Genomic DNA, 27,082 nt, shown 5'->3' with positions numbered 1-27,082 from the left:
CTCCACGGGATTCTCCAGGCAAGAATACTGGAGTGGGTTGCCATTTCCTTCTCCAAGGGATCTATCTTCCCAACCCAGGGATCAAAGCTGTGCCTCCCACGTCTCCTCCTACCACAGTGCAGCTAAGATGAGGGCAGAGAAGGGCACAGGCCCTCTTGGGCCAGGAGCTGACCCCTGAGCTACTGCCTGCCCTGCCCTGAATACGGTGTTGTGGGGGTGGAATCAGAGACATCTCAGGGACCAGGGTCTCTAGCCACACTGGGGGATGCGCTGTCTGTTTGCACACCTCACACACACACACCCCTGTCTCCCACCACTGATGATGGATGTCTGCCCAAGTCGCCCTCGTATTCGCCACCCTCCTCACGACTCCGTGTGTCTCTTGGCCGCCTCTTTCATGAGGAAATATTGCTCATGTCTCTGCACAATGAATAGGAGGGGGACATGTCTACCATTTGGCCCCCAAGATGTCAGCAATCTTAGGGAATCTCATCTAGGCTTCCCTGTCCCATAGTATGGCCACTTCCCTGACCCTCAGACGAAGTCAAGTAGAATGCTGGACATAATGTTTAAAATCACAACATTTCAAATGAACCCTAGTGAGGAAGGAAGGAATATGCCACCTTTCACCCTGGAGGGCAGTCAGCAAACCCTGTAGGATTTCAGCCCCTTGCAAGGACTCAGGGGACAGAAGACAAGACTAGGGGCTCACCCAAGGTGGGGTGGAAAGGACACCTCCCCATAAGTCTGAAATCCCAAAGCGCATCCCCTCCCCTGTGTAAGTGTGAACTAGGAATAAATGAATCTCATCCCACTCCCGTATCAGTTTTCTGCCATAAGAAAGTGTCATAAGTTGGTGACTTAAAGCCACAGAAACTTACTCTCTCACAGCTCTGGACTTCAGGAGTCCAAAGTCAGTATCACTAGGCTGAATTCAAGGTGCCAGAAAAGTCTTCAAAGGTTCTAGGGGACAGTCTGCTCCATCCTTTTCCAAATGCCAGCAGTCTTTGGCTTGCATCAGCATCACTGCTATCTCTGCCTGTATTCAGATCACTTTTTCTTCCTCTGTTTGATTCTCTCCCTCTGCCTGTCTCTTTATTATAGAGACACCTGTGGTTGCATTTTAAGGCCCACCCAGGCATCACCGACTCAATGGACATGGGTTTGGGTAAACTCCGGGAGTTGGTGATGGACAGGGAGGCCTGGCATGCTGCAGTTCATGGGGTCACAGAGAGTCGGACACGACTGAGCAACTGAACTGAACAGAACTGAACAGGTAATTATCCAGGATAACTTACCCAACTCAAGATCTTTAATTTAATCACATCTGCAAAGACCCCTTTTCCAAATAGGTCAGATTCACAGATGCCAGAGACTAGGACCCAGTGCCTTTGAGTGTCGTGATTCAGCTGATACCTTTGTCGTTATTCAGCGGGTACCTTTGAGTGTCGTTATTCAGCCTACTAGGGACTGCAAGTGAGCCTTTTTGGTTTCAGTGTTGTTTCTGATTGGAGAGGCAAAGTAGTATCTTTCCTGAGAAGTTATAATCTCAAAAGAAAACATCACAAGGAAAAGCCAGCAGAAACAGCAGGCAGCTGGGCCTGATCCACCAAGACTTCAGATGCCGACATAAACGGTCCAAGGAAAGAGAGCACGCAGAGTGCAGTCAAATAAATGTAAGAAGCATTGATAGCATCAGGATGGCACAAGAGGCCGAGTGATTCCCAGGAACCCAAATCCCAGTGGCTTGGAGAACAAAGACTTCTTTCTCACACATTTTGTGTGTGGCTGGCAATCAACTGAGGGTCTGTTCTTTTCTCAGTGATGTCTTTATTCTAGAATCTAGGCTGAAGGACCTGCCAAATGGGGACAGAACTACCAGACCACAATCGTCCTCAGAGCTTCTGCTGAACATGGAGCATGTCACTGCCCTCCACTTCCTATGGCCAGAAGCTTGGCCAAGTCCAATGTTAGTAGAATGGGGACGTGTGCGCCTTCCCTGGGAAGAGTCAGGACTGTATGATTCCCTCACAAGGACGAGAGAGAATAATTGGGAGCAATAAGTAAAAGCTGCTGCAGACTAAGTTTCAAATGGATTTGGTGACGGGGTGAGGGCATGGTAGAGGAGGTGCTAAATAGATCTCTGGAAATGAAAATTATGATACAGTTGCTTGAACAATGCAGATTCGAATCGTGCAGTTCCACTTATACACAGATTTTTTTCATTAAATACATACCATAATGTTACACAGTCAGTGGTTGTGGAACCACAGCTATGAGAGCAAACTGTAAACTTATATGTGAATTTCAGTCACCCTAATCGCCACATTGTTCAAGGGTCAACCGTAACTGACATTTAAAAGTCAGAGAATGGGCTTAACAGCAAATTAGGAAAACTGAAATTTTTAATGTAAGTAAATTGGGCAGAAACGGGAGCATAAGAGTCAGGATTCAGAGAGAGTCAATGAGAAGCGAGACATTTCCATTGTTAGGGAGTTGACTCATGGAATTGCGGAGGCTGGCAAGTCTAAAGTCGAGCAGACTGACAGCCAGAGACCAGGGAAGGGTTGATGTTTCAGCTGAGTCCAAAGGCAATATGGGGACATAATTACTCCTTCCTCTGGGGACCTCAGTCTTTTTCTCTCTCAAGGCCTTCAACTGATTGGAAGAGACCCACTCACATGATAAAGAGTAACCTGCTTTACTCAAAGCCTTCTAATTTAAATGCCAACCTCATATTAAAAATAACATCTTCACAGCAACATTCACTGGTATTTGATCAGATATTTGAGTATCTGAAGTAATTATCAAGAATGCATTAACATAACATAAGGATGGGAAATATGAGAGGGGCTTCCCAGGTGGCGCTAGTGGTAAAAAACCTGCCTGCCAATGCAGGAGACATAGGAGACGTGGACTCGATCCCTGGGTGGGAAGATACCCTGGAGAAGGGCATGGCAACCCATGCCAGTAATCTTGCCTGGAAAATCCCATGGACAGAGGAGCCTGATAGGCTACAGTCCATAGGGTTGCAAAGAGTCAGATACGACTGAAGCGACTTAGCACACACGCATACGAGAATAGAATGAGAGGATCTATTACATGTCTAATCACAGTCTTTTTATTTTTTTGGACTCCAAAATCACTGCAGATGGTGACTGCAGCCATGAAATAAAAAGACGCTTACTCCTTGGAAGGAAAGTTATGACCAACCTAGACAGCATATTAAAAAACAGAGACATTACTTTGCCAAGAAAGGTCCGTCTAGTCAAGGCTATGGGTTTTCCAGTAGTCATGTATGGATGTGAGAGATGGTCTATAAAGAAAGCTGAGCGCAGAAGAATTGATGTTTTGAACCATGGTGTTGGAGAAGACTCTTGAGAGTCCCTTGGACTGCAAGGAAGACTCTTGAGAGTCCCTTAGACTGTTGGAAAAGACTGTTGAGTGTCCCTTGGACTGCAAGTCCAACCAGTCCATCCTAAAGGAGATCAGTCCTGGGTGTTCATTGGAAGGACTGATGCTGAAGCTGAAACTCCAATACTTTGGCCACCTGATCTGAAGAACTGACTCATTTGAAAAGACCCTGATGCTGGGAAAGATTGAAGGTGGGAGGAGAAGGGGATGACAGAGGATGAGATGATTGGATGGCATCACCGACTCAATGGACATGAGTTTGGGTGGACTCCAACAGTTGGTGATGGACAGGGAAGCCTGGCATGGTGCAGTCCATGGGGTCACAAAGAGTCGGACACGACTGAGTGACTGAACTGACTGAACTGAATCACAGTCTCAGGAGGAGAGGTGAGAAAGGATGAGGCAAAAGGAGTATTTCAATATTTGAAAAGATAATGACTGATGAAAGACACCAGTCTACAAGCTCAGGACAACAAATCCCTAGCTGGACAAAGAAGAAGAAATCACATCAGGGCAAAACTTGCTGTTGTTCAGTTACTAAGTCGTGTCTGACTCTTTGCAACCCATGGACTGCAGCATGCCAGGCTCCTCTGTCTTCTACTATCTCCCAGAGTTTGCTCAAATTCATGTTCATTGAGTTGGTAATGCTATCTAACTTTCTCATCCTCTGCCGCCCTCTTCTCCTTTTGCCTTCAGTCTTGCCCTGCATCAAGGTCTTTTCCAATGGTTGACTCTTTGCATCACATGACCAAAGCATTGGAGCTTCACCTTAAGTATCATTACTTCCAATAAATATTCAGGGTTGATTTTCTTGAGGATTGACTGGTTTGATCTCCTTGCAGTCCAGGGAACTCTCAAAAATCTTCTCCAGTACTACATTCAAAAGCATCAGTTCTTTAGCACTCAGCTTTATGGTCCAACTCTCATGATGACTGGAAAAACCATAGCTTTCACTATCCGGACCTTTGTCAGCAAAATGATGCTTTTTAATATGCTGTCTCAGTGGGTCAGATGGTAAAGAATCTGCCTGCAATGCTGAAGACCCGGGTTAGATCCCTGGGTCAGGAAGATCCCCTGGAGAAGGGAACAGCAACCCACTCTAGTATTCTTGCCTGGAGAATCCCACGGACAGAGGAGCATGGTGAGCTACAGTCCATAGAGTCCCAAAGAGTCAGACACAACTGAGTGACTAACACACACGCTTTGGCTTCCCTGGTGGCTCAGCTGGTAAAAAATCCATCTGCAATGCAGGAGACTGGGTTCGATCCCTGGGTTGGGAAGGTCCCCTGAAGAAAGGAACAGCTACCCATTCCATTATTCTGGCCTGGAGAATTCCATGGACTATATAGTCCATGGGATCGCAAAGAGTCAGACATGACTGAGTGACTTTCACAGACTTGTCATGGCTTTCCTTCCAAGGAGCAAGTGTCTCTATTTCATGGCTGCAGTCATCATCTTGTCGTGGCAAAGGGGCTTGCATAACTCAGTGAGGCTCTGAGTATGTGATGCAGGCCCACCGAAGACAGACGGGTCACAGTGAAGAGTTCTGACAAAGCGTGGTCCACTGGAGGACGAAATGGCAGCCCACTCCAGTATTCCTGCCACAAGAACCCTGTGAACAGTATGAAAAGGCAAAAAGATATGACACCTAAAGATAAGTCCCTTATGTTGGAAGGTTTCCAACGTGATACTAGGGAAGAGCAAAGGGCAATTACTAATAGCTCCAGAAAGAATGAAGCAACTGGGCCAAAGCAGAAATGACACTCAGTTGTGGACGTGTTTGGTGGTGAAAGTAAAGTCGGATGCTATACAGAACAATATGGCATAGGAACCTGAAATGTTAGGTTCATGAATCAAGGTAAATTGGAGACTGTCAAGCAGGAGATGGCAAGATTGATCATTGACATCTTAGGAATCAGTGAACCAAAATGAATGGAAATGGGCAAATTTAATTCAAGGTGAAACTGCAGGGCCTCAAAAACAGAGAAGGCATATTATCTTCAAAGAAAAGATAATTAAATTATGGATGATGATCTCAGCAGTAAAGAAGTCAAAGAGTGGTAGTATACCTTTCAAGTGCACTAACATTTTTGTCAACTTTGAATTATAAGACTGAAAAAATACCTTTCCGGAAAAGGGATAAAATAAAGACTCAGACAAACAAAAGTCAATGATATTTGACATTAAAAGATCAAATAAAGATCTAAGGGATATATTTCAGACAGAAGGAAACCATTCCCAGATGGAAATTATGATACATAAGAAGAAATACAGGAAAGAAACTGGTAAATACATGAGCAAATCTAAACAACTATTTTCTGTATAAAACAATAACAATATATCCTGGGTTTAAAATAAAATACAGGGAGGAAAACAACTGAAAATGAAATGTTTTAAGATCCTATTTTGTTTCAGAGGAGAATAAGATGAATCTGAGATATGGGTAAGTTAAGTATCATAAAATTTCTAGAGTCACCTCAATTCTAGAGAAGTGGTTCTTAACTGGGGAGGTGTTTTACTGAAAGTTTTACTTTTGTTTTACGTTCAAAGGATTTGTTAACAAAAGAAACCACTTGTAACACACAAACAATTTCAATTTTCTAAAAAAGATCACTTGACTTAATTTCAACATACAGTCATTAAAAGAAGAGAAATGGAAGCAATAGAAAAGAGTAACAGCACATACATTACCAAATTGGGCTGACCTACATCCAGACTTTAAAACAGTACTGGGAAGTCCCTGGTTAACAGCAATCTGGAATCCCAACCAGGAAAAGGTCCCAGGCAGTGCATCCACTCTGTGGCTGAGACATCAAATTGCAGTTCCAGGGGTTCCCACTCATAATCCCAGGTCACAAACTGATACTGACTTCAATCTTTCAGGAAAAGAGATAAAAAAGAATCAGACAAACAAAAGTTGATGACATTTGACATCAAAAGACCTTTTTAGAGAAAGATCTCTGGGATATATTTAAGGCAGAAAAAAAACATTCCCAGATGGAAGTTATGATATGTAAGAAGAAATATAGGAAAGGAAAAAAAGAAAGTAATACAGGAAAGAAACTGGTAGATATATGAGCAAATCTAAACAACTATTTTCTGTATAATATATCTTGGGTTTAAACTAAAACACAGGGAGGAGAACAACTGAGGATGAAACATTTCAAGGTCTAATTAATATTGACTTTAACATTTTTACAGCGCTGTTTGTTTTATCTTGTGAGTCATAGGATTTCTTTAAACTCCCGGCATGACTGGCCAAACCTCCAGGGGTTCAAGAATTCCAAGTCCTACTTCCTTTCTCATCTAAAGTGCTGCCTGACTAGCTATGCTTGCGGGCAGGCATGGAATCTGGACAGTGTCCAGGAAGGTCAGAACCAAGGTCAGAGGCCTGCTCTCCTGCTTCTGCTTCTGATTGCACTTTCCTACAGGCACTTCTGGCCCCACCCTGCAAGACTTCCTTCATTTTAATTTCCCTCATAGGATGGGACAGATTTGTCTCCCACAGGACATTTCCCTCACAGGATGGGACAGAAGTGTCTCCCACAACACTTCTGGTTGTCTCAACTGACATCAAGGGAGTAGCAGCCAGGCTTTGTAATAAATACTTTACATTGATTATTTTACTTATTCTTTGGGCCCAAACCCTACACAGGACCCTCTGAAGCCCTGTAAGGAAAGCCCGAGGCAGGCTGCAGGGCTGCACTGAGAGTTCAACCCTCATGTGTAATGAGGGCTGTGGCTCAGGCCCTGCCAGGGCTCAGGGTAGATTCTGTGGCCTTGCCAAGTCTCTGAAGCCCAGTTCTCTTGAGAAGGATGTGGGCAATCTAACTGCTAAGGCTGCAAGCTTTGCAGCTAGGAAGTGAAGAAGGAGGGGAGAACCTCACTGGTGAGAAAATGTCCAAGAATTCTGAGATCAGAAAGGGATTCAGCAGGTCATCTTGTGGGCCCCCATGAAGACACCATAGCAGAAACATATGTCAGGTTTGTTAGAAAGACCCCCTGAGGGAAGCCAGCTTGAGCCAACTTCCCGTCACCCCCTCCCCAGGCTTCCCCTTGCCAGCTTCTTCTGGAAGAAAAAGAGAAGAGTTCACTGTGCTTCCTTACTGGCACTTCCAATCCTTCTCTCCAAGACCAGATCAGCCTCTCAGTCACCCTGTTCTTCCTCACCATTGTGGTTCTCAGCCATAGCTGCCATTGCAGCCACATGGCGAGCTTTAGAAGTGTCAATGCCAGGCCTTGCTCTAAATTAGAACACTCTGGGGTGGGATTCGGGTGTCCTGGGTATTAAAGCTTTCCCAGGTTTTTTCCAGGGAGTGTGCAACCAAGGTGCAGATCGCTGCTCTGCCAGAGAAGGTGTGAGAGATGGTAATTAACTGTTATCCTGCACTCCTGTCTGTTTTCCTGTTCTCTTGTCTTTAATACCCAGCTAAAGGGTCCACCAGGGCTCCCCAGATGGCTCAGCAGTAAAGAATCTACCTACCAGTGCAGGAGATGTGGGTTAGATCCTTGGATCAGAAAGATCCCCTGGAGATGGAAACAGCAACCCACTCTGGTATTCTTGCCTGGGAAATCCCATGGGCAGAGGAGTCTGGCAAGCTACAGTTCATGGGGTCACCAAGAAGTCAGACACAAGTCAGTGAATAAACAACAACAACAAAAGGTCTACCCATCACCTTCTGCTTTTACAAGAAGATCAGAAATTATTCAGAGTTAGGAACATCTCAGGGAAATATGTTCATGGCCGAAAATTTTTCCTCCCAGCACTGCTCCAGGCTTCTGAGCTTCTCACCACTGGTCATCTGGGAAGTAATTCTCCCTGCTGCTACCCCTTTCTCTATGCTGGCACTTGACACAGACCTACTACTAAGAAGGGTCTGTTGAAATAATAGATAATAAAAATGTAAACCGAAACCTTGAGTACCTGACAGCTACACTGCAAATCAGATAGAAACTCATTAACACATGCAGATTAAATAGAGCTAATTCTGTTTAAATAAGTTAACAAAACACCAAAACACAGGCAAGAGAAAAATAAAATCAGTGAAATCAGGTAAAGAAAAAGGTTATATTCTCTTCTGTCTACTTTTAAATTGAGTTGAAGTTGTTTTTCACCTTCAACTGCACATCAGAAGTCACAAAATTTTACAGTATCTCAGTTCTATTCCCCATTTTTAATATTTTTACTTCTTGTTGCCAATTTTTGCTTCTTATGCCAAAATAAGATTAGCCCTTATTTTAGTTAGCAGCAGAAGAGTGGGTTAGAAATCAAACCCTCAGTGGCAAACTTTGTTTTAATGTCAAAAGCCATCTTTGAGCACAAGGACAAATAATGGAATATTTTCACCAAGTGAGCTTTTAAAATTTAGCTCTTTAGAAGAAAAAAAATGGAGAAATGTGATAAGGATGGACCAAATACCCAGGAAGAAACTTAAGGGTTTTAAAAATAAATAAATAATAACAAGTTTTTTTAAAGTTCTGTTTCAAAAGAGAGAGAAGATAGCAAAGTAAGAAGACCCTGAGCTCACCTACTCCCATGGACACACCCAAATTACAACTATTTACAGAGCAGCTATCGATGACAAAAACCTATGACCCAGAAATCCCACCACTGGGCATATACCCTGAGAAAACCATAATTCACAAAGACACATGCACCTCAATGTTCATTGCAGCACTATGTACAATAGCCAGGACACGGAAGCAAGCTAAATGTCCATCGACAGATGAACAGGTAAAGAAGACGTGGTACATACACAGAATGGACAAAGGAAGGCTATCGGGTCATTTGTAGAGACGTGGATAGACCTAGGGCCTGTCATACAGAGTGAAGTAAGTCAGAAAGAGAACAACAAATTTGTGTGTTAACATATATATGTAGAATCTAGAAAAATGGTACAGATGAACCTATTTGCAGGGCAGGAATAGAGAGGTAGATGTAGAGAACTGATGGGTGGACATGGGGTGGGAGTTGATGAATTGGGAGATTAGGACTGATGTATGTACACTGCCCTGTGCAAAACAGATTAGCTAGTGGGAACCTGCTATATGGCTCAGGGAACTCAGCTCAACGCTCTATGATGACCTAGATGAGTGGGATGGCAGGAAGGTGGGAGGAAGGTCCAAGAGGGAGGGGGTATATGGATACATATAGCTGATCCATTTCACTGTCCAGCAGAAACTAACACAATATTGTAAAGCAACTATATCACAATTTTTAAAAAAAAGGTACTTGGAGACAAATGAAAAGAGAGACCAATGATCAAAAATCTATGGGACCCTGCAAAAGCCATTCAAAGAGGGACATTTACAGCACTAAATCCTACCTCAAGAAACAAGAAAAATCTCAAATAAACAGCCTAAAGTTATACTTAAAGGAACTAGAAAAAGAATAAAGAAACCTTAGTAGGAGGAAAGAACTATTAAAGATCCTAGCAGATACATTTTAAAAGTTTTTCTTTGAGAAGATAAAATTGATCAACCTTTAGGCAAACTCATCAAGAAAAATAGAGAGGGCAAAAATCAGTAAACCCAGGCATGAAAGAAGAGAAGTTATGACCAACACCACAGAAATGCAAGGCATCATAAGAGATTGCTACAGACAATTTTATGCCAATAAAATGGACAACCTAGAAGGAATACATAAATTCCTATAAATGTACAATGTCCCAAGACTGAATCACTAAGAAATAGAAAATATGAGCCAACTGATTACCAGTAATGAAACTGAGTCACTAATCAATAAACTTCCAACAAACAAAAGTCCAGGACCAGGTGGCTTCAAAGTTAAATTCTATCAAACATTTAAAGAAGTGTTAATGCCTAGCCTTCTCAAAATAGTCCACAAAATTGAAGAGGAAGGAACACTTTCAAACTCGTTCTCCGAGGCCAGCATCATCTAAATACCAAAACCAGACAAAGACACCACACAAACAAAAATTAAAGGTCAATACCCTGATGATGGAGAAGGCAATGGCACCCCACTCCAGTACTCTTGCCTGGAAAATCCCATGGGTGGAGGAGCCTGGTAGGCTGCAGTCCATGGGGTCGCGAAGAGTCGGACACGACTGAGCGACTTCACTTTCACTTTTTACTTTCATGCATTGGAGAAGGAAATGGCAACCTACTCTAGTGTTCTTGCCTGGAGAATCCAAGGAACAGGGGAGCCTGGTGGGCTGCTGTCTATGGGGTCGCACAGAGTCAGACACGACTGAAGCGACTTAGCAGCAGCAGCAGCAGCATCCCTGATAAACATAAATGCAAAAATCCTCAACAAAATATTAGCAAGCTGAATTCAGCAATATATTAAAAGGATTCTACACCAAGACCAAGTGGGGTTTATGCCAGGGATACAGGAATGTTTCAATACCTGCAAATCGATATGGTATACTACATTAGCAAGTTGAAGAATAATAATCATATCATTTCAATAGATGCAGAAAAAGCTTTTTACAAAATTCAACATCCATTCATGATAAAAATTGTCAACAAAGTGAGTATAGAAGGAATATTATTGTGTAACCACTAAGTTCATCCGATTCTTTTGCAACCCCATGGACTATAGCCTGCCAGGCTCTTCTGTCCATGGGAATTCCCAGGCAAGAATACTGGAGTGGGTTGTCATTTCCTTCTTCAGGGGATCTTCCTGACCCAGGGATCAAATCTGCATCTCCTGCATTGGCAGGCGGATTCTTACTGCTGAGCCACCAGGGTGGCTGTAGAGGGAGTATACCTCAATGTTATAAAGGTCATACATGATAAACCCACAGCTACCATCATATTTAATGATGAAAAGCTGAAATCATTTCCTCTGCAATCAGGAACAAGAAAAGTATGCCAACTCTCACCACTTTCATTCAACATGAAATTCCAAGCCTCAGCAATCAGATAAGGAAAAAAAATAGAAGGAATCCAGTTGGAGAGGAAGGAGTAAAACTGGCTGTTTGTAGACAACATGATATCATACATAGAAAATCCTCAGGCTGGCACCAAAAAAAATACTAGACCTCATCAGTGAATTCAGTACAATGATGCAAAATCAATACACAGAAATCTATTGTATTTCTATACACTAACAACAAACTATCAGAAAGAGAAATTCAGAAAACAAACCCAACATTGTAACAAATTCAATAAAGATTTTACAAATGGTCCGCATCAAAAAATAAAAATCTTTTTAAAAAGAGAAATATTTCTCTGTAAAGGTCTTTAGTGGATTGATGGGCCCTGAAGATTAGAGGACTTTAAATCAGCAGAAGTCTCAGCAAGCATCTAGTAGCCCCTTTGTTATCCTAAGTGCTAGGGAAGACAAGGATCTGGTCCCACCACTCTAATAACCAACACTGTGAAAAACCAATGCTGTGAAAAGTCTGGCAGTTCATCAAAGAAATACACATAAAATTGTCATATGACCTAACAATTCCAGTCCTGGTTATACAACCAAGGGAACTGAAACTACAGATCTACACAAAGACCAGCTCTACACAAATATGCATAGCAGTGTTATTCACACTAGTCAGAAAGTGGAGACAGCCCACTTGTCCATGAGATGATGAATGGATACATGAAATGTGCTAAACCACACAAGGAATAGTATGCAGCAATGAAATGAGTATCCCTACATGCACTTGACCTTGCCACTTGACCCAGATGCCACATAAACCTTGAAAACATGCTAAGTGAGAGAAGCCAGTCACAAAGGGTCACAAAGGTTTGATATCTTTCCACTTCTATGAATTGTCCAGAATAGGCAAATCCATTGACACAGAAAGTGCTGGGGTTGCGGGGCGGAAGAGGAGAAGAATGGGGAGTGGCTACTCATGGATAGGGGACCTCTTTTGGGGTGATAAAAATGTTCTGCAATAAGATAGTGATGATGGCCATCATGTATTTATGAATATACAAAAACTGTTGAATCCTACATTTTAGATGGGTGAATTATATGGTACTTGAATTATATCTCAGTAAAGGTGTTATTTATTTCTTGTTAAGTGCTGAACTTGCAGAACACACAGGATGCCAGGGCAGGACTGAGGAGGGCTGCTTACGTGACTTAAAGGTTGCCTGAGAGCTTCCTGTGTTCTTTGTACTGATATCACCAGCATCACTTCTTTGCACAGCTTCCTGGAGCCGCCTGGCATTGTCATTAGTCACAAAAGCTTCCACTGGTTATAAAAAATAGAAACCATCTGTGTGTTGTTTCCTTGTTTTATTTGGCAAATGCAATCTGTTGTCATTCCTTAAGGTTGTTTTCTTAGCCACGAGTTCTACATAGTATTTCTAGAAGGCTAGAACAAGAAGGGGGAAATATTAATTTAAAAAATCGAAGTATAACTGACCTACTATGCTATGTTAGTTCCAGGTGTACAACATGGGGATTCAATATTTCGATACATTTGAAAGTGATCACCATGATAGATCTAGCTGCCATGACCATGCAGAGTTATTACAATATTATTGACTGTATTTCCCATGATGTGCATTTCATCCCCAAGACTCATTTATTTTGTAACTGGAAATTTCTACCTCTCAGTTACCCCTACGTATTTTATTCATCCCCACAGCCCCTCCCTTCTAGAAACGACCTCTTTGTTCTCTGCATCTGTGAGTGTATTCCTGTTCCTGTTTTTATTATGTTTGTTCTTTTGTTAAGTTTTTTAGATTCTACATCATACGACATTTGTCTGTCTTTGTCTAACTCATTTTACTTAGCCTAATATCCTCTAGTTCCATCCATGTTGTAAAAGACGGTAAGATTTTATTCCTTCTGTGGATAAGTGATATTCCATTGCATATTTACCACACCATCTTTATCCATTCATCTACTGATTGTTTCCATATCTTGACTACAAATAATGCTGTGGTGAACATAGAGGTCTGTATATCTTTTCAAATTAGTGTTTTTCTTTTCTTTGGAAAAAATACCCAGAAGTGAAATTCCTGTATTATATGGTAGTTCTATTTGTAATTTTTTGAAAAAACTCCAGACTGTTTTCCATAATGCCTATACCAGCTTACCTGCCTGTCAACAGTACACAGTTCAGTTCAGTTCAGTTCAGTCGCTCAGTCGTGTCCGACTCTTGGTGACTCCATGAATCGCAGCACGCCAGGCCTCCCTGTCCATCACCAACTCCCGGAATTCACTCAAACTCATGTCCATCGAGTCAGTGATGCCATCCAGCCATCTCATCCTCTGTCGTCCCCTTCTCCTCCTGCCCCTAATCCCTCCCAGCATCAGAGTCTTTTCCAATGAGTCAACTCTTCTCATGAGGTGGCCAAAGTACTGGAGTTTCAGCTTCAGCATCAACCCTTCCAAAGAAATCCCAGGGCTGATCTCCTTCAGAATGGACTGGTTGGATCTCCTTGCAGTCCAAGGGACTCTCAAGAGTTTTCCAACACCACAGTTCAAAATCATCCATTCTTTGGTGCTCAGCCTTCTTCACAGTCCAACTCTCACATCCATACACAACCACTGGAAAAACCATAGCCTTGACTAGATGAACCTTTGCTGGCAAAGTAATGTCTCTGCTTTTCAATATGCTATCTGGGTTGGTCATAACTTTCCTTCCAAGGAGTAAGCGTCTTTTAATTTCATGGCTGCAGTCACCATCTGCAGTGATTTTGGAGCCCCCAAAAATAAAGTCTGACACTGTTTCCACTGTTTCCCCATCTATTTCGCATGAAGTGATGGGACCAGATGCCATGATCTTCGTTTTCTGAATGTTGAGCTTTAAGCCAACTTTTTCACTCTCCTCTTTCACTTTCATCAAGAGGCTTTTTAGTTCTTCTTCACTTTCTGCCATAAGGGTGGTGTCATCTGCATATCTGAGGTTATTGATATTTCTCCCGGCAATCTTGATTCCAGCTTGTGCTTCTTCCAGCCCAGTGTTTCTCATGATGTACTCTGCATATAAGTTAAATAAGCAGGGTGACAATATACAGCCTTGACATACTCCTTTTCCTATTTGGAACCAGTCTGTTGTTCCATGTCCAGTTCTAACTGTTGCTTCCTGACCTGCGTACAGGTTTCTCAAGAGGCAGGTCAGGTGGTCTGGTATTCCCATCTCTTTCAGAATTTCCCACAGTTTATTGTGATCCACACAGTCAAAGGCTTTGGCATAGTCAATAAAGCAGAAATAGATGTTTTTCTGGAACTCTCTTGCTTTTTCGATGATCCAGCGGATGTTGGCCTTTTCTAAAACCAGCTTGAACATCTGGAAGTTCATGGTTCACGTATTGCTGAAGCCTGACTTGGAGAATTTTGAGCATTACTTTACTAGCGTGTGAGATGAGTGCAATTGTGCGGTAGTTTGAGCATTCTTTGGGATTGGAATGAAAACTGACCTTTTCCAGTCCTGTGGCCACTGCTGAGTTTTCCAAATTTGCTGGCATATTGAGTGCAGCACTTTCACAGCATCATCTTTCAGGATTTGAAATAGTTCCACTGGAATTCCATCACCTCCCCTAGCTTTGTTCGTAGTGATGCTTTCTAAGGCCCACTTGACTTCACATTCCAGGATGTCTGGCTCTAGGTCAGTGATCACACCATCGTGATTATCTTGGTCGTGAAGATCTTTTTTGTATAGTTCTTCTGTGTATTCTTGCCACCTCTTCTTAATATCTTCTGCTTCTGTTAGGTCCATACCATTTCTGTCCTTTATTGAGCCCATCTTTGCATGAAATGTTCCCTTGGTATCTCTAATTTTCTTTAAGAGATCTCTAGTCTTTCCCATTCTGTTGTTTTCCTCTATTTCTTTGCATTGATTGCTGAAGAAGGCTTTCTTATCTCCTCTTGCTATTCTTTGGAACTCTGAATTCAGATGCTTATATCTTTCCTTTTCTCCTTTGCTTTTCGCTTTTCTTCTTTTCTCAGCTATTTGTAAGGCCTCCCCAGACAGCCATTTTGCTTTTTTGCATTTCTTTTTCTTGGGGATGGTCTTGATCCCTGTCTCCTGTACAATATCACGAACCTCATTCCATAGTTCATCAGGCACTCTATCTATCAGATCTAGGCCCTTAAATCTATTTCTCACTTCCACTGTATAATCTTAAGTGATTTAGTTTAGGTCATACCTGAATGGTCTAGTGGTTTTCCCTACTTTCTTCAATTTAAGTATGAATTTGGCAATAAGGAGTTCATGATCTGAGCCACAGTCAGCTCCCGGTCTTGTTTTTGCTGACTGTATAGAGCTTCTCCATCTTTGGCTGCAAAGAATATAATCAATCTGATTTCGGTGTTGACCATCTGGTGATGTCCATGTGTAGAGTCTTCTCTTGTGTTGTTGGAAGAGGGTGTTTGCTATGACCAGTGCATTCTCCTGGCAAAACTCTATTAGCCTTTGCCCTGCTTCATTCCATATTCCAAGGCCAAATTTGCCTGTTACTCCAGGTGTTTCTTGACTTCCTACTTTTGCATTCCAGTCCCCTATAATGAAAAGGACATCTTTTTTGGGTGTCAGTTCTAAAAGGTCTTGTAGGTCTTCAGAGAACTGTTCAACTTCAGCTTCTTCAGTGTTACTGGTTGGGGCATAGACTTGGATTACTGTGATATTGAATGGTTTGCCTTGGAAACGAAGAGAGATCATTCTGTCATTTTTGAGATTGTATCCAAGTACTGCATTTCGGACTCTTTTGTTGACCATGATGGCTACTCCATTTCTTCTAAGGGATTCCTGCCTGCAGTAGTAGACATAATGGTCATCTGAGTTAAATTCACCCATTCCAGTCCATTTCAGTTCGCTGATTCCTAGAATGTCGACATTCACTCTTGCCATCTCTTGTTTGACCACTTCCAATTTGCCTTGATTCATGGACCTGACATTCCAGGTTCCTATGCAATATTGCTCTTTACAGCATCAGACCTTGCTTCTATCACCAGTCACACCCACAGCTGGGTATTGTTTTTGCTTTGGCTCCATCCCTTCATTCTTTCTGGAGTTATATCTCCACTGATCTCCAGTAGCACATTGGGCACCTACTGACCTGGGGAGTTTCTCTTTCAGTATCCTATCATTTTGCCTTTTCATACTTTTTTTAAAAATATAAATTTATTTATTTTAATTGGAGGCTAATTACTTTACAATATTGTATTGGTTTTGCCATACATCAACATGAATCTGCCATGGGTATACACGTGTTCCCTCATTCAAGGTAAGGAGCAGCAGCTGCGCTTTACTGGAGCTGCCCTGAAGAGATACCCCACGTTCAAGGTAAGAGAAACCCAAGTAAGATGGTAGATGTTGCAAGAGGGCATCAGAGGGCAGACACACTGAAACCATAATCACAGAAAACTAGTCAGTCTAATCTGTTGGACCTCTCCACCATGACCTGCCTGTCTTGGGTGGCCCCACAGGGCATGGCGTAGTTTCACTGAGTTAGACAAGACTGTGGTCCTAGTGTGATTAGATTGACTAGTCTCTCAGCCCTCCTGCGCCCGTGCAGCCACCGCTCCTTGGACCTGGGGTAGCTCCTCCCGGCTGCCGCCCCTGACCTCGGACGCAGGGTAGCTCCGCTGGGCCGCTCCTGCGCCGTCGCAGCCTGGCACTCCCGGCCGCCGCCCCTGACCTCGGACACAGGGTAGCTCCGCTGGGCCGCTCCTGCGCCGTCGCAGCCTGGCACTCCCGGCCGCCGCCCCTGACCTCGGACGCAGGGTAGCTCCTCTCGGCCAGCTTCTGCGAGGTCCGTTGCAGCCGGTTCGCCACATCCTCATCAACAGTGGCTTTTTTTTTCTTGTCTGTTTGATACTAGTGTGTGACAGGTGTGAGGTGGTATCTTATTGTGGGTTTGTTTGTTTTTTTGAACTATATTGGTCTTCATCACTCCACGGGCTTTTCCCTAGTTGTGGCAAGTGGAGGCAACTCTCTAGTTGCAATGCAAGGGATGTTCATTGCTGTAACATATTTTGTTTTTTTTGGCCACAAGGTATGTGGGATCCTAGGTCCCTGACCAGTGATGAAACCCACAGCCTGTGCACTGAAAGGTGAATACTTAACCCCTGGACCACCAGGGGAGTCCCAAGAAATATTTCTTGGTAAAGCTTTACATGCTTTTATTCCCCTTCTCCAAGTTAACTTGGCTTTACTTCTTCTTTAAGTGGTCTCTGCCCATTTATAATTTCTGCTGCCAGCCTTTGGCTGGTTCAGAGCTGTCAGTATTTCCTTTCCTGGGCTCCATGTCTTCATCTGCCTTATTCATATTCATGGGGGAAAATGATGGGGTGAGGGGGGATCAGCAAGAAGATCCATGTGCAGACTAGGTTAGGGAATGGAGCAGGGGAAGGGAACTCCCAAGAACTGAATCCAGTGGACTCTAGAGATGCACACTGTTGATTCTCCTTGAAAAAGACAGAAGAATAAACATTCAGAGAGAGGGGTACCTGGTTAGCTGACTCTATGTATCAGAACTGGATAAATTGCATTATTGATTTTTCAACCAAATAGCTCCATCCCCGACAAGTCTCCCTAGACTCAAAATTACCCTTTGGGCCATGGTTAATGAACTCTCTACAATCCGGGTCAGACTGGAGAATTTCATGATCTGAGGACCCTAATCTGCTTGTGGGCGCCTGGAGCCTCCTTCACCCTCGCTCCACTGGCCCCTCTCCAGCACCCCCATTGTATTTCTCACTGGTCCACAGCCAAGTCTGCCAAGTCTTCCAGCCTCAGAAGCCAGAGTTCCTTCCAGTGGGCCCCTTAACTACGTCTGTCTCTGGCTTTGATTTGCCCAGCAGCATATTGTCACCCCATCTGTCCTTTCCCATCTGAGCTGCTTTGATGGTGAGGCCAGAAGCAAAAATAGCAGGTGAACAGTTTTGTTTCCTCTTGGTTCATTTACAAAACACCTTCTACCCATGAGAGAGGGCCTGCCCTTCCTTCCTCTTTCTGCTGCAAATGTGGTTTCTCAGAGCTCATCTCTAGAAGATTCTTGGCTCATTCTGGTGCTGCAGTCTCTCTGGCACTCTTGCTAGAAGGTTCTGGATGCTCTAAAACACTTGCCTAGAGCTGTGTGCCTGCCTTCAATCTTTAGAATGGATCCTGTAAGTCTGAGCTCAAAAAACATGAGTGAGTAAACATTTAGTTACACTTCTCTTCATCTTCCCTGGTGGCTCAGAGGTTAAAGCGTCTGCCCGCAATCCAGGAGACCTGGGTTCCATCCCTGGGTCGGGAAGATCCCCTGGAGAAGGAAATGGCAACCCACTTCAGTATTCTTGCCTGGAGAATCCCATAGACAGAGGAGCCTGGTGGGCTACAGTCCACGGGGTCGCAAAGAGTCGGACACGACTGAGCGAATAGTCTCTAGTCTCATCTTCATGGGTTGTCCCCTCGCCTACTGTGCCTTGGGGAAAGCCTTGATTTGTCCTAAAACATTTGAAAATGCCCTTCCTACAGTCCACGATTTCAGCACCTCTCACTTTTACATAGCTGGGCTGTCATCTCCACTTTTTTTTTTAATATAAATGTATTTATTTTATTTGGAGGCTAATTACTTTACAGTATTGTATTGGTTTTGCCATACATCAACATGAATCTGCCACAGGTGTACATGTGTTCCCCATCCTGAACCCCCCTCCCACCTCCCTCCTCATACCATCCCTCAGGGTCATCCCAGTACACCAGCCCCAAGCATCCCGTATCATACATTGAACCTGGACTGGCGATTCATTTCAAATATGATAATATACATGTTTCAATGCCATTCTCCCAAGTCATCCCACCCTCACCCTCTCCCACAGAGTCCAAAAGACTGTTCTATACACCTGTGTCTCTTTTGCTGTCTCGCATACAAGGTTATCGTTACCATCTTTCTAAATTCCATATATATGCGTTAGTATACTGTATTGGTGTTTTTCTTTCTGGCTTACTTCACTCTGTATAATAGGCTCCAGTTTCATTCACCTCATTAGAACTGATTCAAATGCATTCTTTTGAATGGCTGAGTAATATTCCATTGTGTATATGTACCACTGCTTTCTTATCCATTCATCTGCTGATGGGCATCTAGGTTGCTTCCATGTCCTGGCTATTGTAAACAGTGCTGTGATGAACATTGGGGTACACATGTCTCTTTCAATTCTGGTTTCCTCGGTGTGTATGCCCAGCAGTGGGATTGCTGGATCATAAAGCAGTTCTATTTCCAGTTTTTTAAGGAATCTCCACACTGTTCTCCATAGTTGCTGTACTAGTTTGCATTCCCACCAACAATGTAAGAGGGTTGTTTTTTCTCCACACCCTCTCCAGCATTTATTGCTTGTAGACTTTTGGATAGCAGCCATTCTGACCTGCATGAGATGGTACCTCATTGTGGTTTTGATTTGCATTTCTCTGATAATGAGTGATATTGAGCATCTTTTCATGTGTTTGTTAGCCATCTGTATGTCTTCTTTGGAGAAATGTCTGTTTAGGTCTTTGGCCCATTTTTTGATTGGGTCGTTTATTTTTCTGGAACTGAGCTGCAGGAGTTGCTTGTATATTTTTGAGATTAATTCTTTGTCAGTTGCTTAATTTGCTATTATTTTCTCCCATTCTGAAGGCTGTCTTTTCACCTTGCTTATAGTTTCCTTTGTTGTGCAGAAGTTTTTAACTTTAATTAGGTCCCATATGTTTATTTTTCCTTTTATTTCCAATACTCTGGGAGGTGGGTCATAGAAGAAGGATCCTGCTGTGATTTATGTCAGAGAGTGTTTTGCCTATGTTGTCCTCTAGGAGTTTTGTAGTTTCTGGCCTTACATTTAGATCTTTAATCCATTTTTAGTTTATTTTTTGTGTATGGTGTTAGAAAGTGTTCTAGTTTCATTCTTTTACAAGTGGTTGGCCAGTTTTCCCAGCACCACTTGTTAAAGAGATTGTCTTTTCTCCATTGTATATTCTTGCCTCCTTTGTCAAAGATAAGGTGTCCATAGGTGCATGGATTTATATCTGGGCTTTCTATTTTGTTCCATGGATCTATATTTCTGTCTTTGTGCCAGTACCGTACTGTCTTGATCTGTCATCTCCACTTTGTCCACAGAGCCATCATTCAATCATTCCGTAGTGAAATTACTCAAGCAGCAGGACAGGAAGTCCTGAAAAATAGTCCCCTAAAAAGATACCCAGGTCCTAACTCCTGGAATCTGTGGATGTGACTCTATTTGGAAAAAAAGGATCTTTGCAGATGGGATTAAGTTCAAGGTCTTGATATACACACTGTCTTGGATTATCCAGGTGGGCCTTAAATGCTCATACAAGTGTCCTTGTATGAGAGGTGGAGTTGGGGGGGATTCTGTGGATAGGAGGGCAAGAAGCGGTGTAACCACAGAGGCAGAGATTGGAGTGATGTGGCCACAAGTTGAGTCATGTCCAGAACCATCAGAGGCGGAAGGAACTGGTTCTCTTTGAGAGTCTGTGGAGGAGCGCAGCCTTGACGACACAGAGTTCTGGTCTCCAGAACTGCGGGAGGATAACTTCTCTGCTTTTTAAACCACTCAGTTTATGGTCATTTGTCAAGGCAGCCACAGGAAACCGGCAGAGTAGTGAAGGGCTCCATTGTTTTAACCTGCCCAGCTTAACCTCTTTTTAATGTTTAAAATGGGAAGGAGGGTGGGCGAGCGAGCAGCTGACTGTACAGGAACGCCATTCCACCCTCTGCTCAGCCAAGAGGAGTGACTGCAAACTGTCTCATACCCTGAACCCTAGTTCAGACAGTGCCCAAGCCAATCTACTTCCTGTGGGGTAAAAAATGGGTAAAAGAAACGTAAAAGTCTGTCTCGTGCAACAAAGACTCAATGTGATTTTCCTCCCTGAGTCATGTTCACGTTCTGTCTCCTGGTTGTCTCACGACTCACGTCTGAGCCAAGTGAGAGTGAGTGAGTGAGTGAAGTCGCTCAGTAGTGTCTGACTCTTTGCGACCCCATAGATGGTGGCTACCAGGCTCCTCTGTCCATGGGATTTTCCAGGCAAGAGTACCAGAGTGGATTGCCCTTTCCTTCTCCTGGTGATCTTCCCGATCCAGGGATTGAACCCGGGTCCCCCGCATTGCAGGCAGACGCTTTACCCTATGAGCCACCAGGGAACACTGCCTTAGTTTCCACACCCATCAGAGCTCTTCATTCAACAGCCTGGAACGTACTGGCTGGCACTCGATGAACTAGATGATTGCCCTGGGTTTGTGACTAGAAATATGCCCAGAAGGTTAAAGCTATGAGGGTAAAGTCTCTGAGCAGGAGAAATCAGGGCCAGGACAGGCTCTGGACTGCATTGAGGTATTCTACCAAAACAGGAAACCTAGGGCCACTGAGACATCTTTCCCTCTGAGGACAACACTGTGTACTTGCCCGGATGAAGCAGGAGTGAATAGCCAGTCTTGTGTGCAGCTATATAAATAAGCACTTCCGCATGCTAATTTCATTCTCACAATAGCCCTATGAAGTGGATACTGTTGTTTGCCTCATTTTTCAAAGGTTGAGACTCAAGCACAGAGAGGTTGTGGAACTCACCTAAGATCACATGGGAAAAGAGTGGCGCAATGGGGAAGTGAGGCTAGGTGGTCTGGCTCTGGAGTCTGTGTTCTTACCCACCTGTGACAGGCAGACTCTGGGATGGCCACCGCTGATCCCCACCTCCTGGTGCTCACACCTCAGAGTAATCCCCGCCTTTGCATAATCCACTCTTCCTGAGCGTGCATGGTACCTGTGACTCGATAGAAGCTAACAAAGGGATGCTGCTTCTGTATTTAAGTTACAGATGATGGTGGTTCCTGTCTTGCTGGCTGACTCTCTCGAGTGACTTCTCAGCTTGCACCCTTTTAAAAAAAAATTTATTTCTGTGGCTTTCTGTAGTTGCAGCGCAGGGGCGGAAGCGGGGTCTGCCGTTTGTTGCCAGGCGCAGCTTCCCTCATTGTGGAGCACAGGCTCTATGTTGTGGAGTATGAGCTTAAGTACTGCAGCTCCCTGGCTCTAGAGCACAGGCTCAGGAGTTGTGGCACACGGGCTTAGTTGGCCTGCAGCATGTGGAATCGTCCCGGACGAGGGATCAAACCTGTGTCCCCTGCTTTGGCAGGCGGGTTCTTATCCACTGAACCACCAGAGAAGTGCTCAGCTTGCCTCCTTTGGGGAAGCAAGCTGCCAGGGTGGAAAGGCCCATGTGGCAAGGACCTGAAGCCACCTGCACTCGCCAGTAAGGAATTGAGCTCATCGGTTTAACCGCAGTAGGAAATAGATGGGCCCCGGGACTGGACAGCTGGTGTTGGTCAAACAGAGTAAAACTAGAACTTGGTTCTCACCCAGACACTCCAAGGACAAAGTTAATGGCAAGAGCTGAGTTCTGCCAAAGCAAAGAGATAAGATGCCCATTCCTGAGGTCAAGGAGAACCTCCCTGTCTGCACACGCACAGGAAGGCTCCTGGGGAGTCAAAAAGGAGAGGATGCCATCCCATAATAGGTGATGTCAAGCTTCCCACAGGCCTCTGCACTGGAATCCATCTTGGGGAAAGATGCTCATGAAGATGGGGGAGGACCTTAGGACAAGTCAGAGGTGGGAAAAGAAACAAGATAATTGGTCAAAGGTAAACAAAGACCTGGAAGAACTGACCCTATGTGAGTGGTTTAAGCTCCTCTCTACTGTGTTCTTCATTCCAGACACCCACAGCCTTTCTCTCCGGGGGTGTAATTCTGTCTTGTTTCTGACTTAATAAGTAACTGTTTCTTTGTGTGCTCTCCCATATGCAGTGCTGTGTCTCTAAACTTTGTACCTGTTTATATAGTCTTTGGAGAAGGCAATGGCACTCCACTCCAGTATTCTTGCCTGGAAAATCCCATGGACAGAGGAGCCCGTAAGGCTGCAGTCCATGGGGTCGCTGAGGGTCAGACACGACTGAGCGACTTCATTTTCACTTTTCACTTACATACATTGGAGAAGGAAATGACAACCCACTCCAGTTTTCTTGCCTGGAGAATCCCAGGGACGGGGGAGCCTGATGGACTGCCGTCTCTGGGGTCACACAGAGTCGGACACGACTGAAGCGACTTAGCAGCAGCAGCAGCATACAGTCTTTGCCTCCTTAAAACATTCTTCCTTTCAAACAGGGGTAAGACCTAGGGCCATTTTGCTTCTAGCCTCTAGTCCCTGGTGGTCTGAAAGCTAGGATTCCTGGTTTTTCATCCAAGCCACCCAGGTTCAGTTCCTGGACAGGCAACTAGAATATCTCTTCAGGACCACTACTGTGTCTCTCTGAGATAATGAGAGTGAAAGTGTTAGTTGATCAGTTGTGTCCAACTCTTTGACACCCCATGGACTGTAGCCCACCAGCCTCCTCTGTCCATGGAATTCTTCAGGCAAGAATACTGGAATGGGTTGCCATGCCCTTCTCCAGGGATCTTCCCTACCCAGGAATCAAATCCAGGTCTCCTGTATTGCAGGCAGATTCTTTACCATCTGAGCCATCAGGGAAGCCCCTCTGAGATAAAAATGGCCCTAAGGAAACTGAATTCCACCAACAACCCTGTGATCTTAAAAGTGGATTTTTCCTGTACTACACAGAGAATATGGGCTTCCCTTGTAGCTCAGTCTGTAGAGAATCTGCCTGCAATGCAGGAGACCTGTGTTCGACTTCTCAGTTGGGAAGATCCCCTGGAAGAGGAAATGGCAGCCCCCTCCAGTATTCTTGCCTGGAGAAGCCCACGGACAGAGGAGCCTGGTAGCTTCCCAGCCCATGGGATTGCAAGGGTCGGACATGACTTAGTGACTAAACCACCACCACCACACAGGGAATATAGCCAATATTTTATAACAACTGTAAGTGCCATCTAACCTTTAAAAATTGTGAATCATTGTATTGTACACTTGTAATTTATAAAATATATAATTAATAATATTGTTTATATACATTTTATATAATTATATAATAATTTATATAATATATAATATTGTACATCAGCTATACTTCAATAAAAGCTTCTGCACAACAAAGGAAACTATAAGCAAGGTGAAAAGACAGCCTTCAGAATGGGAGAAAACAACAGCAAACGAAGCAACTGACAAAGAATTAACCTCAAAAATATACAAGCAACTCCTGCAGCTCAATTCCAGAAAAATAAACAACCCAATCAAAAAATGGGCCTAAACAGACATTTCTCCAAAGAAGACATACAGATGGCTAACAAACACATGAAAAGATGCTCAATATCACTCATTATCAGAGAAACGCAAATCAAAACCACAATGAGGTGCCATTTCATGCAGGTCAGAATGGCTGCTATCCAAAAGTCTACAAGCAATAAATGCTGGAGAGGGTGTGGAGAAAAGGGAACACTCTTACACTGTTGGATGGAATGCAAATTAGTACAGCCACTATGGAGAACAGTGTGGAGATTCCTTAAAAAACTGGAAATAGAACTGCCTTATGACCCAGCAATCCCACTACTGGGCATACACACCGAGGAAACCAGAATTGAAAGAGACATGTGTACCCCAATGTTCATCACAGCACTGTTTACAATAGCCAGGACATGGAAGCAACCTAGACGTCCATCAGCAAATGAATGGATAAGAAAGCAGTGGTACATATACACAATGGAATATTACTCAGCCATTCAAAAGAATGCATTTGAATCAGTTCTAATGAGGTGAATGAAACTGGAGCCTATTATACAGAGTGAAGTAAGCCAGAAAGAAAAACACCAATACAGTATAGTAACGCATATATATGGAATTTAGAAAGATGGTAACGATAACCCTGTATGCGAGACAGCAAAAGAGACACAGATGTATAGAACAGTCTTTTGGAGTCTATGAGAGAGGGCGAGGGTGGGATGATTTGGGAGAATGGCATTGAAACATGTATATTATCATATGTGAAACGGATCGCCAGTCCAGGTTTGATGCATGAGACAGGGTGCTCAGGGCTGGTACACTGGGATGACCCTGAGGGATGGAATGGGGAGGGAGGTGGGAGGGGGTTCAGGATGGGGAACACGTGTACACCCGTGGCTGATTAATGTCAATGTATGGCAAAACCACTTAGCCTCCAATTAAAATAAATAAATTTATATTTAAAAGAAAAAGTGGGTTCTTCTCTAGTGGAGCCTCATTCTGGCTGACACATTGAGAGACCCTGAACTGAGGGTCCAGCCAAGCTCTTCCCGGATTCCTGGCTCATAGAACTGAGAAAGTAAGGTTTTGCTTTCTGCTTGTTTGTTTGTTTTTGGCCTTACCGTGCAGCATGCAAAATCTTAGTTCCCCAGCCAGGAATGAAGCCCATGCCCGCTGCATTGGGAGGGCAGAATTTTAACCACTGGACCTTCAGGGAAGTCTCATAATGTTATTTTAAGCTGTTATATTGGATACTCGTTATGCAGCCATAGAAACTGACACGGCCCCCTGGTGTTGAGTTCCACCTCAGCCACAAGCCCACTGACCATGCACCATGCCAGGCCTCGAGTTCCTCCTCATCTCAGAGAGTGATGGTTCGTCTCATTCATCCACTCGACAGCTATTTACTGAGCATATACAAATACATATGCACTATATATATATACACACACGTGTATGTGTATATACGCACATAAACATGCATTTGTGTGTATATAGATGTACGTGTGTGTATGTCATGTCCTATCAGTTCTGTTTCTTTGGAGAAATGCAGCAGCAATGGCAGACACGTAAATGAGTCATATGGCAGGTTGCAAGAAGTGCTCTGGGGGGGAAATAAAACTGAGGTTTGTGGATAAGGAATGCTGGGAGGTAGGAGGGAGATCACAGACGGCCTCAGTGAAGATAAGACATCTGAACAAGAGACCTGAAGGCAGTGAAGAAGCAAGAGCGGAAGGCGAGGGTGGGATGATTTGTGAGAACAGCACTGAAACATGTATATTACCATATGTGAAATAGATGCCCAGTCCAGGTTCGATGCATGAAACAGGGCACTCAAAGCCGGTGTACTGGGACATCCCAGAGGGATGGGATGGGGAGGGAGGTGGAGAGGGGTGTCCGGGATGGGGGACACGTGTACACCTGTGGCTGATTCATGTCAATGTAGGGCAGAAACCACCACAATATTGTAAAGTAATTAGCCTCCAATTAAAATAAATAAATTTTTTAAAAAAGAGCTGCAGCTATCTGGGGAAGAGCACTCCCAACAGAGGAAGCAGCAAGTGTTCCCTTTTCCTGAGCCAGGACAGGCAAGGGGGCAGTGTGACTACAGTGGAGAGAGGGAGTGAGAGGGGGCACACAAAGTCCTCCAGGTCCCACAGCTGACAGGTAATAGAATGAGACTGGGCGAACCTGAGTCCTGAGACTGTCTTCATCGGCATTGTTCCCTCCTTCTCCTTCTGTTGCAATACCCTGCAGGTAAGAGGTGTGTGACGATTATATTGCGGGGGTAGGGGAAGATTCCAGTCCTTCTTTATACATATACACAGACACTTTCTTCCCTGCCCTCCATTTAAGCCTCTGTTAACTGACTTGCCCAGGTCCAGTGTACAACTTATTTGTAGTGTCTGCCGGCCAGTTCAGAGCCAGTGGGGGGACTTTGAATTTTCCTCCTTGTGTGTTAAACAAGAGTCAATTCTTTAGTGCCAAGTTGCCTCACAGGTACCTTGATGTTTTTGCTTGATTTGAAAGACACAAATCTTGCAGTCAAAAGTGATGTCTAGGGACTTCCCTGGCTGCCCAGGGTCTAAGACTCCAGGCTCCCAGTG

At 44.0% G+C, this 27,082-nt stretch overlaps 1 protein-coding gene across 1 annotated transcript in view; it reads left to right on the top strand.

The window, feature by feature from the left end:
* IL10RB (interleukin 10 receptor subunit beta) overlaps positions 1–26,488 on the top strand; it is a 56,963-nt gene extending 30,475 nt beyond the window's left edge. Inside the window, exon 7 of the mRNA XM_059886812.1 lies at positions 1,105–26,488. Within this exon, the coding sequence (XP_059742795.1) occupies positions 1,105–1,257 (153 nt within the window). The 3' untranslated portion in view covers positions 1,258–26,488. The remainder of the gene's footprint in view (positions 1–1,104) is intronic.
* The last annotated feature ends 594 nt before the right edge of the window (positions 26,489–27,082 follow it).

Source organism: Bos taurus, chromosome 1, assembly GCF_002263795.3.
Source record: "Bos taurus isolate L1 Dominette 01449 registration number 42190680 breed Hereford chromosome 1, ARS-UCD2.0, whole genome shotgun sequence".
Lineage (NCBI taxonomy): Eukaryota > Metazoa > Chordata > Mammalia > Artiodactyla > Bovidae > Bos > Bos taurus.
The sequence above is the reverse complement of the archived record's forward strand: the minus strand, read 5'-3'. Positions and strand labels throughout refer to the sequence as shown.